The sequence below is a fragment of the Coffea arabica genome, chromosome 6c (assembly GCF_036785885.1).
Source record: "Coffea arabica cultivar ET-39 chromosome 6c, Coffea Arabica ET-39 HiFi, whole genome shotgun sequence".
In the NCBI taxonomy this organism is placed as follows: Eukaryota; Viridiplantae; Streptophyta; class Magnoliopsida; order Gentianales; family Rubiaceae; genus Coffea; species Coffea arabica.
This window is the reverse complement of record NC_092320.1, coordinates 18,201,013-18,220,369: the sequence shown is the minus strand read 5'-3', so window position 1 is coordinate 18,220,369 and position 19,357 is coordinate 18,201,013. Positions and strand designations below refer to the sequence as shown.

The 19,357-nt window shown below is 33.5% G+C and overlaps 2 protein-coding genes across 3 annotated transcripts; both read left to right on the top strand.

Moving 5' to 3' along the window:
- Positions 1-584: 584 nt before the first annotated feature.
- On the top strand, positions 585-3,854 carry LOC113694049 (E3 ubiquitin-protein ligase CSU1). Of its 2 annotated transcripts, none has more exons than XM_072053208.1 (3): positions 585-746; positions 904-1,156; positions 3,006-3,854. In XM_072053208.1, exons 2-3 carry the CDS (start codon positions 918-920, stop codon positions 3,679-3,681), a joined length of 915 nt encoding a protein of 304 aa, XP_071909309.1. In that variant the 5' UTR covers positions 585-746; positions 904-917; the 3' UTR covers positions 3,682-3,854. The 2 variants fall into 2 exon arrangements, with proteins under 2 accessions (XP_071909309.1, XP_027068707.2); XM_027212906.2 differs by having other exon boundaries at positions 590-751.
- A 4,113-nt stretch (positions 3,855-7,967) lies between these two features.
- On the top strand, positions 7,968-16,121 carry LOC140008533 (protein FATTY ACID EXPORT 1, chloroplastic-like). The gene is made up of 6 exons (XM_072053207.1): positions 7,968-8,315; positions 10,389-10,629; positions 11,590-11,757; positions 15,448-15,494; positions 15,583-15,623; positions 15,756-16,121. Exons 1-6 carry the CDS (start codon positions 8,214-8,216, stop codon positions 15,844-15,846), a joined length of 690 nt encoding a protein of 229 aa, XP_071909308.1. The 5' UTR covers positions 7,968-8,213; the 3' UTR covers positions 15,847-16,121.
- The last annotated feature ends 3,236 nt before the right edge of the window (positions 16,122-19,357 follow it).

Sequence of the window (19,357 nt, the reverse complement as noted above, 5' to 3'; positions counted from 1 at the left end):
TGTCTGTGAGATAAAAAGGTGATTGGAATTTGTGAAGCAAATTATTTTTTTTCAAATCTTCTCAATCCAAACACACCTATACCTAAATCATATATAACCTATCATATGAATTCGCATACTAATAATTATTACCCCATATTGATTTATATGCTTTCCTAATTACTTTTCAAAATATGAACACCTGAAATCCATTTTAACGAGTGTCTAGTAAGCACTCGTTAGATAGATCCAAAAAGAAAATAGCAAAATAAATAATAATAATAATAATAGAAAATGCTATTTGCATTTCATTTTTTGTTATTTGTACTCTTATTATTTGTTTTATACTTTTATCATATAATCTAATAATGCAAATTGTATGATTAAAATAAATTTAAACTATAATATTAAAATAATAATAAAAGTATGATTAACAAAAATGAGAGTGCAAACAACATTTTCTTAATAATAATAATAAAGGATCTCGACCTGGTTTTGGGCCTTGACCCATTGGACATAGTCTGCCTAGGCTCAAAACAAACAAAATAGGGTGGGACTCAATTTAATAGTGTAGGACCCGACCCGTTACCAAGAAGCTCGGGTCTACTAAAATTCTACGCCCTCGCTCCATTCCCTAATTTCCTAATTCGGATCCATTAAGGATTAGCTTCCGAAGACGGAGGAATCCCAGATTTGCATCTTAACATCTGAAGGTCACCGACTCTTAACTTCCCAGCAGAACTTTTCAAATTTTCCGGCAGCCAACGGTGAGGTAAATCCACGCCCTCACCTTATTCTCCGGGTGGTCTGAGTTGAACAATTTTGTGGTCAATTTAATGCTTCTAATACGAGGTTTAGAAGTATTTCTTACGTTGTATTATTGTTTTTGTCCGTGTGGGTTTTCGAAATTTCTCCTTAATTCAGCTAGGGTTTAGAAGATGCCGCAAAGACACTCGAAGAACAACAATGATCTTGCCTTCTTTACATACGACGAGAAGCGAAAGCTTGGCTATGGAACTCAAAAGGAGAGGCTTGGGAGGGACTCTATCAAGCCGTTTGATGCTTGTTGTCTTTGTTTGAAGCCATTTATTGACCCCTTGTGCTGTCAAAAAGGTCATGTTTTTTGTAAAGAGTGCATTCTTGAATGCCTTTTGTCTCAGAAAAAGGACATCCAAAGGTAAGTATTTTTCCCTTTCGAGATGTTATTGTCTCACTGATTCGTCTCATGTAATGTGGCTGTTCTTTGAAGATTACCTTTTGTACATATTGATGTTGAAATGACGCGTCTGTTTCTGTTTGTTGTTGCTGCCGACTTTGTGTTGAAACTGCGTGTATCTTGGGATTTTTTTTGTTGGTTGGGTTGGAAATGGGTGTGAAATTAGAGGTGTAATCATGCTAGCTGATATTAATGTTCGTGAAGTGGGCATGAATTACTCGTTTAATTGTTGTAGTCCAACTCAAAGCCCATATAATGCATCAACTGGTTTTTTATGAAGTATATCCTGTAAGGACTGAATGTCTAATGTACCATATTATCGGTGGACTTGCTCAATCTAGGTCAAACACTTTGAAATGTTACATAAAGCGATCATCCCTTTAAGACATTATTTCGTAATTGAAAAGTCAATTTTGTCTGTTTTTTGCTAATTGAATCAAGTATTAGACCAGCAAACAGAAAGCTCAATTGGCCATAGCAAGAAGTATGGACTTATATTTCTTGTTCAGTTCTTGCTTATATGTGATTAGTAGGAAGAATTTTTGGATACTTTTGTTAAGTTTTGAGTTAGTTATTGGAAAGATTTCTGCTTGTATTGTCACTAGGCGGATTCTTTGCTCTGCACTCTAAATATACAGGTTATGCACGTATAGATCATGTACTGGAAGAAGCTTCTTTTTTTTTTTTTTTTTTTTGTATATTTTACTTGTTATTCTGGTTCATGTAGCACTTGCATATATCCATATTAGTGTAGTGGAATTTGCAGTAAGATGGTAAATCCTTTTTGGTGTTCCTTCAGAGTAGGGCAAGTATGGGAGAGCTAAAGTGTACATGTAAAGAATACAGTTACCTGTATATTTTTTGAGATGAATGGCTTTGGAATTCAAGTCAATTAAGCGACACTTAAGCCACATATAATTGCGCTTACATTTATGCTTTGTCAAAGGAAAAATACTTGGTTTTGTTGGAGCCACATGCATAGTAATGCACCAGAATACAACAATTCTCTGTATCAACTAATGCATGATATATCCCCCACCCCCCTCCCCCAAAAAAAAAAAAAAAAATTCCAGTAAGCATCTACTTTTGTTCTGGAAAGATGGGTTCCTCTTGTTCAAGGGCCGTCAATCTGTACTTGATATTCTCTTGCTGTAGTTTGGAACACTTTATGGACTGTTGAGTTGAGTGCAGTGACTGAAAGGCTAAACATAGGTGTGAAAAGAATTAAAAACAAAGTAAATAGTATTTTAAAAAAAAAGAGAAATTAATTGGTTTGGTTCCTGTTTGATGGCATAGACAATTAGTACTATACCAGATAAAGAGGGTATTGTATTGTTGCCATAGATGCTTATTGGAATTTGGAGAGAGGAGAAGAGTTGGAATCGATAACAGAAAAAGTATTTGCATTATCAAATATGTTGAGTTTTGGTGCATCTTTGTGGTGCTTGCATCTAGATGCCTATTAAAGTGAGATTTAGAGCTTAGTAACCATGTGGTTTCATAGCCTCGACGGTTTGTGCAAGTTAAAAGAGTATGGGAGCTTTATTTTAAAATACATAATTCCAGAATTCAAGTCAATTGTGCGGCACTTGAGCTGCACACGTGTTTGGCTTACCTGTCTTAAAACAAAAATGTTTCAGCTGGTTATCACCTAAAGTATTTTTAAGAAACTAGAAGTCACTTTACTGCAACTTTCAGTAACTACTCTCAGATATTATAGTAGGATATAATTGTATGTTTTCTAGTTTTGGTTGTTTATTGATATTAGTGTCTTTGGAATCCAAATTGATGATATTTTTCCTTCTTACAGAAAGCTAGAAGCCCATTCTGCTCAGCAGAAGCAAGACAAGGAAGAGGAGGAAGAGAGGTTGATGCTGCAAAAGGCTAGAGAGCTTGATGCATTTGATCAACAGAACCATGGTGCAGTACCCCAATATAGTGATAAGAACTACAATAGAGACAAGAATGGTTTCCATGGGGCTAACAGTGTGAAGACCACGTCTTTTGAAGAAGAAGCACTCCGTACCATGAAAGCCTTTTGGCTCCCTTCTGCTACACCCAACGCTCCAGTTAAAGTAGAAGCTCCATCTATGAGCACGATTTGTCCAGAGGGGAAGGAGAAACTCAAGTTGAAGTCACTCTTCCCAGTTTACTTCACAGAGGATACCAGTGAATTGAAGAAATCAAAGTCTCTTGATAAGAACTTTATCTGTCCTAGCTGCAAGGTCACCCTAACAAACACCGTTGCTCTAATGGCTCTGAATTCTTGTGGGCATGTGTTTTGCAAGAAATGCGGAGAAAAGTTTATGGCTGTTGACAAAGTTTGTCTGGTTTGCAACAAACCTTGTAAAGAGAGGAATTTGGTCAATTTGGGAAAAGGAGGAACAGGCTTTGCTGGCCATGGAGATCACCTTGAAGCGAAGGATTTCAAGCATCTAGGTAGTGGAAGTGGCTTGGGACTGGTAAGACCCGCAATGAAGACATGATTTTTCCCTTTCTTTTTTGGCAGTTAAGCAAGTCCAAGCTGCATGTATATTTGGCTGTTACCTGATATATCACCTTTACATTTCTTTGGATCAGTTATGTCTGTCGTAACTCCCTGAAAGTGTTTGGTTGATATTCTGGCCCAAGGCCTAGCATCTATGTTTTTCTTCAGATATTTCTCTTTCGTCATCTTATGCAATTTTGTTTAGCTGCCATTAGATGTACGACTGCTCACAACACATTGAGGCAGTTTTTTACACTTGGATAGAATATGATTAGGTGAAAATAGAAGTGATTTAACATACACGTCTTTGTCCTGCATTGCTGCAATACGATGATTCAAGTCATTGTGACTGCAACACCAACTTAAAAGAGTGCAGTTGTGCGTGTTGAGTTCATGTATATTTGTTGCAGGCTTTCCAACTCTTGTCCAAGGGTTGGTTTATATTTTCTATTTTTCCAAGGTTTCCCTTCTATTTTGAGAATAATTACGATATACGAAGCGATTATGACTACCCTAATTACGGTGTAAGTTGATTAAACAAGGATATGGATTTCACACCTTATGTATAGGGGCAATATAAAGCAACAAAGGAAATCTGAGAATGAAACACACAAATAAAAATTTTAGAATTTTTATTTGATAAATCTCACGCTCCTAATTTGTGATCAAGATATAATTATTCCACACCTTTAATTTGTCGTAAAGATATATCGCAATATACTTTCGCGTTGTAAACCAGGAGGTTTTTTTTTTTTTTTTTTTTTTTTTTCGAGCTTCGCAATAAAATAAATTGCTTTTTTTAAGACCGCTCGGATGCTTTGATGTACCTAAGAACTGAGTCATAGTCGAGCAACAAATCCACAAAATGAATTCAGACCATAAAGTGCCACTCACTGGATTAAGATTTCTTCTACTTTCGCCTGCCCTCTGTCATTGCTCAGCCTACCAACAATAGTTACAGGGATAATTTCAGAAACCTCCTTTGAAGTTTATAATTTCACTCGGCTTCCTTCGGGTTTAAAAAATTATACTTATTTCTCTTGACATAATAAAATGGGATAATTTCAGACACCTCCCTTGAGGTTTTTTCTAATCACACCTAACACCCCTCAAGTTTCTGAAATCACACTTAGCGCCCTTGGAATGACAACCATTGTAACATGTCAGCCCTTTTATGTAAAACTAATATTAAAAAATGTATTTAGGAGAGATACTATAATATTCTTTCAAGTTTGCCCTTTTGCAAGTTGATTTTTGAATTTTAGAAGATGAAAATAAAAACAAATAGAACTGCAATATTTACATAAAAATTGAGGGGGTTATAAGTACAATAACTATTGAATTGTATAATTTTTGTTGATTCATATGACTGTTATAAGGTTTGTGCGAAAGTTTTGGATAGAAAGGAAATAAAAACTTTTGAATATTGTTTGTTAACCAATTTTTGAAAAATTTTGTTTTTGATAATTGAACACCATTATAGGTATATTTAATATGCATTTTATCATTATTTCAACTACATCCCAGCCTTTTATCACCAAATGAATGATTTTAACATATTTTTTCCTCACCTCTTAATGATTAAACTAGATAACAAGATAAAATCTTAGTAAAAAAAAAAGATAGATTTTCTATGTTTAGATTATCTAAGTACCTCAAAACCTATCTTCAGTTGCATACGCAAAACAAAGGCCCAAAATGTGCCCAAATTTTATGGCATTTTTGTTACTTTATTTTTACATAATTGAACATAAAATATTTTTTCTTTTTTCTTGCCTTTTCCTACATAAGAAATATGAAAAAGGCTGAAAAAGAATCAACTTGTTTTTATTTTCATCTTCTAGTTTTCAAAAATCAACTTGCTCTTCTAAATACATTTTTAATACAATTTTTACCTAAAAGGGTTGATATGTTACAAAAGTTGTTATTCTAAGGGTGCTAAGTGTGATTTTAGAAACTTTAGGGGTACTAGGTGTGATTAGAAAAAACCTCAAGGGAGGTTTCTAAAATTATCCATAATAAAATATCTATAATGTCCTCCACTCAGTAGACAATTTTAAATTTAAGGCAATAAATTTACAAAACCTAAAAAAATTTATTTTTCCATCTCTTGTCTATTTTCTAGTTAATATAATCTCTTTTCATTATCTTTAGTTTTGTGGATATTAGCAAATTAAAATTACAAAATATACAAAGAAAGTAGATTATTGTCAAACTAGAAGGAAATGAAGAAACTCGCAGTGATAGAGAAATAAATAATGAAATTGATTATTGAAATAGGAAAAAGAACTAACGCTATGGAATTTGTCATATTTTGTTTGTTGTTACGAAAAAAAATTTATAAAATGTCAATAATTACATAATGATTTCTTTCATTGGACTAGAAATTTTTTATTATGATTTTATTTTGGAGGTAGAATTTATTCTTTACGTTTGAGATATTAATATTTTGAAGGGCATAGGAGAGTTGTAATGATGGTTCTAGGTCAAATTAGTCTATATTGAAAAGGTATTTGAGAATTTAATTTGTGAATATAAAATTGGTTGGCAATGGGGTTTTGTGTGGTTTTTTTTTATCGTGGCAAATATTGATACTGTATAATACCATTTGGAATATTTTGGATGACTACTTGATTTTAGAACTTATGTTTGGATGGTCATTAGGGATTTGGCTTGTTGATTTATGCAAAATGTGGAAGAAAATGATTGAGTATACTATGTTTTTTTTTCTTAGTTTTGCACAAAAGGGCAATTTAGGGTTTTGGAAAGAAAATCTAAGTTCTTAAACATACATTGTTACTAAATTGTAAAAGTAGGAGAGTATATATAATTTTTAAAATCTGAGAGGAGCTCTTTGTAATTGTGAGAAACCTCAGGAGAGGTTTGTGAAATTATCCCATAGTTATATTCACAAACGAGCTTGATTTTTAAATATGTTTGATTTATGCAAAGTGTGGAAGAAAATGATTGAGTATATTATGTTTTTCTTTCTTAGTTTTGTACAAAAGGGAAATTTAGGATTTTTGAAAGAAAATCTAAGTTCTTAAACATACGTTGTTACTAAACAATAAAAGTAAGGGAGTATATGTTATTTTTAAAATCTAAGATGAGCTCTTTGTAATTGTGAGAAACCTAAGAAGAGGTTTGTGAAATTATCCCATAGTTATATTCACAAATGAGCTAGATTTTTAAATATGTTGATTTACTTGCGGAAATAAAATTATCAAAACAAACAGATTATTGTGAAAAAAATTTAGTTATATCAATATAAAAAAATGGATATATAAATGAAGAGAAAAAATAATGGAGAAGATCTAAACCCTAATCTAATTGGTGGATTTTAAATCTTCATGAGCAATCATTTGTGGAAAAATTTCTCGGAAAATCCCAGAAAACTATCCGTAATAACAAAATTTAATAGTGGTACAAAATACATTTAACAATGTTATGTCAAAATTTATCTAGGTACAATTGCTCAATCTACCATAAGTCATGCACAAAATATTTTCATTAATAATGTTTAGGCATAACATACATTGAAAATTGTTTTTTTTTTTTAAGATGGTATACTAATTAAGACTTTTTTGTTTATAGAAATATGTATGTGAGATAAAAAAAAAATTTGTTGGAGAATGTATTTCAAGTTTTCTAAAATTTTTTGAAAAATTACTATCCAAACAATTGAATCGTTTTTATGAAAATCTAGTGACTAATTATAAACATTTTAGGGCATATATACATACAAAATATTGTAAAGGGAGAGAAATGGAATTTTGTGTAAAAATTATTTGTCACTTGTATTCTCTTGATCTCTCCTCCTCCTTTTATATCACCAAATTCATTCCCTTTCCTCTAATTCTCTTGAATGAACGCATTTAAATTTAACTATTTACTTTTCAACAAAATTAATCCTAAGCATTATAACTACCAATATAACAATTATTATGTTCAAAAAAATTTAAGAATTTAAGGTTTTTTAGCAATGAAGAATTTATATAGAATGTCAAAAATATTAATATTAGTATTCATTTCTTTATTATTATAATCATGTACACATCAAGCGGGCAAAAAGCAATAGTAACTCGAATTTGACTGCTTGCAAGTTCAGAGCCGCTAGGCCTTTGGCCGGGTGGTCACCTTCAGTCTTGGTCTCTCTTGGTGGGGTGGGAGCTCAAAGTCAAAGTTCAACCCCTTGCCTTTCGTGAATTGCCACTGTAACAGTTTAATTGACTTTTTAAATAAAGTCTCTGCTTACATCGAGTACTCCTCCCTCCTCTCCAAATTAGGTTTCGTTAAATTATAGAAATTCTGCCGTTGCCACCAAAAAAAAAAAATTCAGCTCAAGTTCAGACTGTCAAAAAGCGACCACATTTTTTCAGCAGTTAGCAGCACCTTCCAGAATTCCAAGTCAATTTACCCCCTTTTTGCTCTCAGGAAGAACTAAGATCCCACAGGCAAAAACCCAGAAGCCAAAAAAAAAAAAAAAAGGAAGCAATCAGGGGGAAAAAAGGAAGGAAGGAAAGGTTAAGGATGGCATCGGTGGCGATCTCTCAGTTGCCAGCCTTCTCCTCCATTAGTCGGGGTCAGCAACTCAGCTTTCAAACCCGATCAAATCCCATCCTTCGGTTCAAGGCAAGTTCACTAATTCCCTTTTCGTCCTTTTTGAATGAAATTTGTGTTTTTGCTTTCGTACTTGAATTAAAAAACAAAAAAAGAAAAACCCAATTTTTTCCCCTTCTGTATAATGGCTTCATTGTTAGAGTGGTAGACTGGTAGCCTTCTGGAGTGAATTTAAAGAAAAAAAAAATGAAATATTGCCAAAGCTCTGATTTTTACCTCCTGTTGAAGTGAGGATCATCATATATAGTTACTGGTAATTTGATTTCTTTGCAATTTTTTTGTGCTCCAATAGTGTTAATTCGTTTGACACCTTTTTTATTCTTGATTTCAAACAACGAAGGAACCAGGATTTCAATTTGGAGGGCGAAAATATACAAATTTAGAGGAGACGGACTTAATATCAATTTTATACTTGCAAATAGGGCTGGAAGACGAACCAAACTATTTGATTGTCTAATCATGCTTGGATTACTAAGAGCTCATTTGATCTCAAATCAAACATGAATAACATTTTGTATTTGGTGAAATTTCAAATCCTGCTCGAGATTGGCTTGATTAGCATAAATTTGGAATTTACATGTAAAAAAGTCAAATGAGCTCGACTCAAGCCTGGCTTGATAAAAGTTCATCTGAATTCCAGCTTGATGAATAAATAAGTCAAATTTGAAACAATTTGAAACTCGTTAAGATAGACAGACAAGCTTGAACACTAGAGTGTGTGGATTGATTAGCTTCATTTACACCAAAGTGTTTGAAACTTTTATGGGGCGAAAGTAAAATGTATAAAATATTTCTACTGAATACCAAACTCTCAAGCTTGGGGGCAAGAACTTAAGATCAGAATAATTTCTTAACGTTAAGTTCATAATACAAATAAAACTTTTAATATAAGGGGGCAAATGAGTTTTTAAAAATTCTTAGCCGCCAGCCCCCCTCTGGTCTTGTCCCCGTTTTTGAAGTACATTGGTCAAATGGGAGAAATTTGCATGCCAGAACGGAGATAGTTGAAAAAAATGGTAGCTTTATGTCCCTTCCCTATGCTGGAGTAATAAATTTATACTGATTATTGGTAGGACATCATCATGAGTGGTTTGTATTCATTTTTCCATCTAGGAAGAAATTGACGATTTGCAGAAATAGTTAGATGGTTTTGACATTATGGTTTATGTTGAGGTGAATACAGGCTGTGGGGATGGGGTGGCAACAACCAAAAGAATAACCCTTGAAACCCAAATGCTGGGCGAGCAATGGGATTAGACTCTGACAAGGGGTTACGGTTAATTTAGTGAATTTTTAATACAACCGTTTATTCACATTTGTGCTCCCAATGATATTGGTTACTTTTATTTTGATTCAAGTTATATGATCAAAACCATGGAACATTTTGATCATATCAAGTACCTGAGAATTAAGATAAGATCTTGACCCGATTTTGCATCTGTGAATCCTTGGGGTTCTGCAGATAATCTTGCATGTGCATTGGACATTTCTATGATGATGACTGAATGCCTTGCTTACAATCTTATGAACATATTTTCCAACTTCTGGAACATGTGTTAAAACACTTTGAAAACCCTCAAGATAGGTGCATTAGGTATATTGCTCATCTAATGAAAACAAGCATGTGCAAGCATGTAAAGATTATTCCTTCGGAGGAATATTGACTAGTTGCCAAATATTTGTCATGCAACTATGCTTTGAGAAGGAGATTGTTCGTCAATCATGTGAACTTTACTGCTGTTCTCGTGCTTGTACTTTCTGAGTTACCGACTGCATTTAAGTACTTTTGTATCTCATGATGTATTATGGATCCTTGTGTTACATGATCATTTCTTTCTTTTTTTGTTATTTCTCATGGAGTTCCGGTCGCTTTCATGCTGCACTCACTGACTAATTGGTGTTAGTAAATTAGCATCATTTTTTGTAGCTTTGGATTTGGTGAATTTGTTTTGGAGGATCATGTTTCTTAAATACATACATGAAAGTCATGGTTGAATGTTTGGCAGCAAAGGTGGATTGAAAATTCATTTTTCTTTTATGTGGCTGCTTGAAAATGATATCAATCTCAGATTTTCTGTAATTCAGTTTCTAGTTGTTATGAGCAAAGATGAACGCGCCACAGACATTTCCAATTCAGGGATAAAGACAGCTCTAAGTTACACAGACGGTGCACCAAAATCTCATAATGGAAGGTCATTGATAGTAGATTCTACTGCTGAAGAACCTGTAGCTATTAAAGGGGAGAGCGAACCTGTAGAAGAACCTATTGCAACCCAACAAATAAGGGCAGCCAAGATTCATGATTTTTGTCTAGGAATTCCTTTTGGTAAGTTTTTATTCATGGTAAAGTGTCTTATTTTAATCAGTGTGTATAAAAATTGAAAGACTAAAATCGCAATGTCGTGACAAAGTGCAAGTACTTTTTTGAGCTGTAACTAAGTTAAAGCATGTCAATTGGTCATGGCGCAGCTTCAGCTTGTTGTACAGATTGAAGCTTTTGCAAATATATCTCTTAATTCACCACAAATTGTAAGTACTAAGGGTTGCTTTTTCTCTCAATCATGTCAAGTATAAATAATAAAATTCCGCATGCTTGGTTCTCATAGAATGATGTCTACTAGAAATGTGCACATCTCATTCACTAACAAGGGGGATGTATTGCCATGTTTGAGAGAGAAAGCAGTTAGTGGATTAAACAAGAGTATATAAAACTGGAGAATGTAAAAGAAAGAATTTAATGGAAAAAACTAGGTCTTTCCATGTGGATAGCTAGGATTTTTCTCAACTTTAAATTGTTGACTATTGGTGTCAACCACATTTTGCCACAGATTGATGCAGTATTTGCTTATCTTTTCAATGGTGAACTCCACCTGTTCTGATTTGTTTTGTTTATACATGTGATGTTCAAATTTGTATTAGGCAAGAGAATAGTTTCAATGAGCACATTTTTAGGTATCATAACCTGAAAATTTGGTCTCAATTACAATGTCAAGTGCTCTTTGTGTGGTTCATAAGCTTATCTGCTTCTGCAAATGAATTTGAAGGGTAGATTTGTTCCGTATCTTGGTGCGGTAAGTTTCATAGTTTCTACTGCTAGTGTTCCGAACTGCTGTTTTAAATATAACAGACTGTTTTAACTAACATATTGACCTTGGTTAAATCCTGTTAATGATTCTTTGTAAAAGAGGGTTGTGTAGGTTCTTTGTACTTGTTTAATTATGAACTGGAGGTGTGAAATGCTTAAATCATTTAGGAGATGACGCTTATTGATAGTTTCTTTGATCAGGTGGACTTGTTTTATGTGGGGGCCTTGTTGGCTTCATTTTCTCCAGAAACCCTGCAACGTTTATAACTGGGGTGTTCTTTGGAGGTCCTCTGCTGGCCTTGAGCAGTCTTAGTTTAACAGTCTGGAGAAAAGGGAAATCTAGCTTGCCCTTCATGCTAGGTCAAGCAGGTATTGCTTTTTGCCTATTAATGTCTTTAGAATGTTAGCGTTGTTGATATAAAATGGTTAGCTCATCTTTCTATTTGTAGTTTGCTTTTTCTCTTGAGAAAATACTGCAACTTTCTTCTACTTTTGACTTAACTTTTAGAAATGTTTACTGTCCTTTGTGTTCTAAACTGTTTTTGTGGTAAAAGGCTATCTGCCTTTGTTGATTTCTCTGTTGTTGGATGTTTCATTTTACATTATGTAGTGTCCATATTATGAAAAACTAAAACCCCCCATTCTTCCCAGCTGGTGCTTTAGCAGTTCAACTGTTTAAATTGCCACTCATGTTGTTGATAGTAAGCTGTTGGCTTATTGATTTCTCTGGAGCTTGCCATTTTTTCGTGATTTTTTGGAAAGTTGACTCTTACCACAATATCGTTGTGTAATGTACTAAATTAAGTGCTTACAACGAGTTGGACAATAATTAGATTTTTCTGAAGTGTGAAGCGTGCCTATAATGAAAGAAACTATTTTGATCTGCTGGAACTTGTTGTTGGCAATTTTGGGCTCTCTATTATGATTCATTTAGTTCAATTTTTGACTCTTGAAATCTGCCAATGTTGTGCTGGCCTTTTTTTTTTTAATTCCTTATTTTTTATTTTTTTGGGTATGTTTTTGTTTATTCCATTTCAAAATGAAAGGTATGTTGGCCATTGGCAGTAGCTGGACATGTTAATTCTTAAGAACCTTGGTACACGGTTATGGTTATATTTGGTTCTACTATCTAAATCTAGCTTATAGGAAGAAATTGGGGTAGGAATCTCTAACAGTTAACTGAAGGTAATAGACTAAAATATCCATGTAATCAAAGAATCCTGATCTGAGTTAAATTAAGTAGTTCCTCTTTGAATCAAGGTGTATTAACAGCTTCCTTATGCTTGCAATATGTTTATTTGTTGAGAGCTGATTTATGAATTTATACAGAATTTCTGAATAGCTCATGTTCCTATATTCTAGTAAAATCCTAGACTTCTAGTAGTTTTTGGGCATAAATCATTTTTTTCGTAAAAACTCCTGCTTCTTTTCTGCGTGGACTAGTTGCTTATGTTTTAAATTTTATTTTTCATCAAGAAAATTCTTAGTTATATGTATGGCGTATTCTCAAATCTTTTCACCGTGACCGCATGACTATATTAAATCAATTATTTTTCTTTTCCATGCAAATCTCTAAATTTTCTAACGATCAATTATTGTACTTATTCTTCTGAAATGGGATTTAATGAATTTTAAGTTTGAATGGTTAGTTTATTCTTTTCTTCTCAAGCTTGGGCATTTAAAAGCAAAGTACTGGCCTTTTAATCTTGAATTGATTTATTAGTGTCAATACAAATTTGATTCAAAGTACTGGCCTTTTAATCTTTAATCGGTTTATTAATTATTAGTGTCAATTCAAAAATGATTTTACAGTGGCATGTAAATTTATTCAAATGTAACTTATTTATTACTTCAACAAACTAAGATGCGCTGAACTTTTGTTGCAATTTGTTATTTTAAGTCTCTATCAGTATAGAATTGGTATAACAAATTTTGAGAATAAATTTATTTTATTTAGATTCTAAAATAATGTACAATTATCGTGCAAATTTGACAAAAGCATAGTCTGCCATAGTGAAGAGTTCAGAATCATGTCTATCTACTATAGTCAAGTTGAATACAAAAAAATGATGTTTAGTTCCTTATCATGAATGAAATTTTTTATTTTGGGTATGCCTAGAGGATTTGCAGTTAGTAAGAATGAGTTGAAAAATTTATTGTAAGTGGGAAAGAAGGGTTCTTGGGCATTTTGCCCTTCTAAAAATAAAAATAGAGTATATTTGGGAACCATACAATCTTTTCAGTCAAAAATGTTAAAAAGCTGGCAATGGGCATAATCTCTATTAAATCAATTATTTTCTTTTCCATGCAAATCTCTAAATTTTCTAACGATCAATTATTGTACTTATTCTTCTGAAATGGGATTTAATGAATTTTAAGTTTGAATGGTTAGTTTATTCTTTTCTTCTCAAGCTTGGGCATTTAAAAGCAAAGTACTGGCCTTTTAATCTTGAATTGATTTATTAGTGTCAATACAAATTTGATTCAAAGTACTGGCCTTTTAATCTTTAATCGGTTTATTAATTATTAGTGTCAATTCAAAAATGATTTTACAGTGGCATGTAAATTTATTCAAATGTAACTTATTTATTACTTCAACAAACTAAGATGCGCTGAACTTTTGTTGCAATTTGTTATTTTAAGTCTCTATCAGTATAGAATTGGTATAACAAATTTTGAGAATAAATTTATTTTATTTAGATTCTAAAATAATGTACAATTATCGTGCAAATTTGACAAAAGCATAGTCTGCCATAGTGAAGAGTTCAGAATCATGTCTATCTACTATAGTCAAGTTGAATACAAAAAAATGATGTTTAGTTCCTTATCATGAATGAAATTTTTTATTTTGGGTATGCCTAGAGGATTTGCAGTTAGTAAGAATGAGTTGAAAAATTTATTGTAAGTGGGAAAGAAGGGTTCTTGGGCATTTTGCCCTTCTAAAAATAAAAATAGAGTATATTTGGGAACCATACAATCTTTTCAGTCAAAAATGTTAAAAAGCTGGCAATGGGCATAAGATCCTGCATAGATTTTATGTTTGGTCAGCTTGTCGGATGTTATGAAACCCAGCATTTCCTTAATAGGTTTTTGTAAGTTATTGATGGAATAATGTGAGCTCTACAGGTTGTTTCTTGTGCTACTTGTGTAGTAAAATGAAAGACATGCTTTTTGGTTGTTAGGGAACTTAATGCCACAGCCGAGAAAAGGGAAAGCCAGACAGATCTTTGTATTTGCGGTGCTAATGCTGTTGATGGTCTTATCTTGTAGATGATATATCATATAACCGGACTGTTTACAGTTACTCTATCATGAACAAATGCATCATTTTAGCAAAATATTTAGTTTGTAATAGAACACAAATTGTAGATAGTTTTATGGCAATTAGGCTGGCATTGAATACTTCCTCCTTTTCAGTCTTTCACAGGACTTGTGGACAGTAATACAATTATTCTTATTTGGCAACACTGATCTGTGCTTTGATCTTCATTATCAAGGTTTCTTCAATATTTGCCTCCCATTTCTGACTTCATACGGCATAGTGAAGCTTGCATCAGCTTATTTCTGGCATGAATTTTTTATCCTTGGTCATAAAGTTTCTTACTTTCTATCCCTGACAGAGTGTCTTTTTCTCAAAGTTTGCCTTGTGCATTAGAATTCTGAACATTATTTTGCAGTGGCTGACTTTTAAAAAGAGATACCTTGTAACAGTTGTGGAATTCTAAAGCTACCTCCTTTATGTGCATGCATTCATATGAGGCTACTTGATGTCTGGTCATTACCTCTGAGCCACGATGTATTTTAGAATGGCTGATAACAGTCAAGTGTTAACAGCTGCTTGTCAAAATTCAAGCCGAAAAGTTGATTTTTTCCTATTTTTAGAAGAAGCAGTTTGCTTAACTTGCGCACAACCCAAAAGATGCTAGTCCCCCTGGCCCCAACGTGCACGCGCGCGCTGTTGATACTGTGTTTGGAGGATGTGAAGCATTTTTTTTTTCTTGTCTAGTTTGAAATTGCTTTATCTATACTTTAATTCTTTCATTGGTTTATGCATCGCAGTGCTTGCTGCAGTCCTCATACGGAAGAACACTCAGACATACTCATTGGTATTATAAAAACTTTCTAGTTTGTTATTCATTTGTTGCATTCGTTAATTTGGACTTCAACGTAAAATGCTGCTGCTGTTTGATACAGACACAAAAGCTATTTCCCTCCGGCTTTTATGCTGCAATTAGGTACGACGATGAATCCCCTTTCTTCCAAATGTTAGCTATTCTTTGAACGGCCTTTTTATTAATCAATGGTGCTGCTGCATCAACTCTGCTACTTCTGGTGATGGTGGTTATTTTGCTCTTCATTTGCTACAGTGCTGCAATGCTGTGCTTCTACGCCTATGTGATGATTTCTGGCGGTAACCCACCACCAAAGAAGAAGTTGTCTGCTGCTGTCCGGTCATGATAAGAAGATTCCCAGAAGGTCAAATTGATTCTTAATTTCGTTTTGAACATTTTTTGTCTAGTGCTTCGTATGTGAGGTTGGATTTATAAGCGAAGGCTAGGCTTTATATATAGCAATACAACCAACTAAATAATTGGATAGATTGGATTACTTGTAGAATTGCTGTTGGCTTTGTGAATGTGTGATAGTGTAAGTTAAAGTAAAATAAACAGTTTACTTGCTATGTTTTTTTTTGTGCTATCTCATTATAATATCATCTTCACATTATCTAGGTATGTGCTTGTGATTTTGGGAACTTCTTGCTCAAAACAAGTATTGTTTCTACCAGCTTTTGGGCTCAAGAATGAAATTCAAATCAGTGTTTATTTATTTATTTATGGTTTGGTTGGTTTTTTGGTTTTTGAGAAGGAAGAGAGGGGGGGGGGGCGTTTGGGGGGATCGTGGTTGTGTGAACTTGTGTTTTTGAGCAAAAATGTCAACATAGATGAGCGAACGGGTTGGTTTTTAAGGTATAAACTAAGAAACAACGTCTTAGGCAATGTTATTAAAATAAAAAATGAACTTACTTTTCATTCGTCAATTTTTTCCTTTCACAGAGAGGTAGGATACAAATTAATCACAAATATCTCTTGCCAAAATTTAACTGAAAAATACTTGTTAACAAATCTCCTAAACAATCTCAACAAAGTTTTGAAAATTCTAACAAATTTTCTAATAATTAGATTTATTCAACAATTATTTTATTTATTCTAATGCTAGAAAACCTAGAAAAATTTGCAGCAAAGCAGCCCAAGGGGACCGTCTTAGTTGGGCCGAGATTGTTCATGTTTGATTGAGCTAGTTCGTCCTTGGGTCGCTCTCGCGTTTACGTGTCTTAGTTAGTCCTTAAGCTGGGAAAAATGAAGAAAAATTTGGTGCTAATTCGTGAACCGCCTTACATGTTTGGTACTAGCATCCTCAATTTAGGCTGCATTTGATAAAACAATAGTTTGAAAATTGAAATCTAAAATCTGAAATCTGAAATTTGAATTCATTAAATTTTTGAATTGTTAAGTATTAAATTTAATACATTTGAATGCACGTCACATTCAGTAATAAGTGAATAGCTTATCACTTAATCTTGGGAGCAAGTTTTGTCTAGAAAATTTAATGTCACTTAATTAATTCATATGTTTAATTTTTGGTTATCAAACGGTCTGAATATATTAAGATCTAAATCTATTAAATTTAAGTGCTGAATTGGGTTATCAAACAGGATCTTAATCTCATATGTCTCATAAAAATTTCAGGTCCCTGCAGTTTCCGTTTATCCTGTTTTGTCTCTTGTGTTTACGTATCACTAATTTTAATCACTTTTTGATCTATAAAATTGTTATTTTGGGACAACTAACAGCATACTTAAATTGCAAATTATTGAACCGTAGGGGGCCAAAATGTGCCAAAGTAAAAAATGAGGGGCTAAAGTAGAACATGCACACAAGGTTAATGACTAAAAATGTGTAAAGCTAAACATAGGGTCAAAAGTGAAACTATTTTAAGAAATCCAAATCTCCACCAACACCCCAGCCTATACTTCCTCAAATATCCTCAAGAAACAAGGGGCTGCAAACTCTCCTGAATTATACCGTGTCTAACAAATTATAAACTGTACATTTACCATTATAACATAAACCACTTGTACAATAAGTAACTTTTGTAACCCTATCACTTAAATCTGATAAGTGTGTCAAAACGATGTGCATCTATTATCAGAATTAATTAAGGGTAAATTTTAGTTCAAAATTTAGGTGGTGCTTTGGATTGGAGTTTTCTACTAAACGATTTTTTATGTTTTTCGAAAAAATATTTTTTAATCACCTTTTTATTTCACGTGTATCAAATTATTATAGTATATATTTTTTTTATAAAAATTCTAAAAAATAGCAATCCAAACACGAAATTTTACCCTCAATTGTTTGGAATGGTTCCACCCGCAGTCCTTGTTACCCCTCCTCGGCATCTTTGAAGACAGCTACCTACTTTCTTGATGGGGAAAGTCAAGTGCTACATAAGCTTCCAATTCCTTTTGCTCTCTAGTCTTCATTACTCTTCTGACAAAACAAAAACAGAGGGTGTCAAGTATAAACCAAGAATCCCAATATTATGCTTCCAAGTGGCAAAATTCCGAGCACAGCTTGAAGCCCCCCCTCCAAAGCTCATCTTGTCAGATGTTTGCCTCCAATTTGCTGTCAGACCTGACTCAATTGCATGGCCCATAACATGTTCTCCACCAACTAACTTCAACCAAATTCCAGTCCTCTCAGACCTTTTGGGATTTCCTTTCACGTTTCAAACTTCACAAACTACCATACTAATTATACAGTTTTTGTTAGTTACACAGCTACAAGAAGGCCAGTGGTGGTGCTGTTTGATTGAACCCCAAGATTGGTTCTCTCCTCAACTTTCAAGGTGTCTACTCGTGTTTGCCATTAGAAAGAATTCCCCTTCTCCATTCCTTCTTTGTAGACACGATATTATCTTGGTTGAAGGAAAAATGAACAAAAAATCTTTTTGCAGACAACTGATAACAGTGGTCTTGATTCAATGCACTGGGCAAGATTTAGTGACTTCTTGTTGAGTGTATTAAAGGTGCATCAAGCGTCAAATGCACCAAGAATAGCCCCTTCAAATTTGCTTCTGGATGCATAAAGGCAGCAAAAACCACATGAGATCAACTTCGAGTACCAAGTGAAATGTGTCCATTGAAAAGATGGAAAAAAAATGTACTTGCAAATTAGGTGTGCAACTTTTTTGACATAACGTGAATCATATGCATTGTCATTGCATACGTAAATATTGGTCAATGGTTCTTATATATTTCAGATTTTCAGCCTATCAGTATCAAGAAGAGAAAATACAGTTCATAGAAATCACTCAAAAATATAAACTTCCATGTAGAAAGAAGCATATGGCGATGCTTTATCCATCTGATATTCAAAGAGCCCATAAAATTTAGCAAATTGATCGAATGAACAAAATACAAACAACTCAAATATATTTATAAAACACACAATAAAACAGAAACTTACGTATACATCATGCAACTTCTTTAATAATGCACCTCCAACTTTTCAGTCTATTCTATGCACCTTTGGTAGAGCACATGAGAATGGCTCTACCTGCAGGCACCAAAATTTTTGTTAGTATTTCAAGACTTTTTGTTTTTAGTCATGATTGAGAAAATCTGGAATGAGTAAAAACATATGTTTTTAACAACCCAAAAAAAAATGTTTTTAAGAACCAGAATATGACATTCTACACGTAAGGTATATGACCATCTCCTGCCTTTTTTAAATATTCCTATATTTGTATTTATCCCATAATCATCTCATAATACTTTCTTAATCGCTTTTTGTAATTGAACCGTTCAGAACCAGTACTAGACAAGGGTTCAATACCACTTTGCCTAAGTGGTTAGAACTTTGATGTTTGTAGATGATGAAGCAGTATTCTGTCTTATATTACTGTTGAG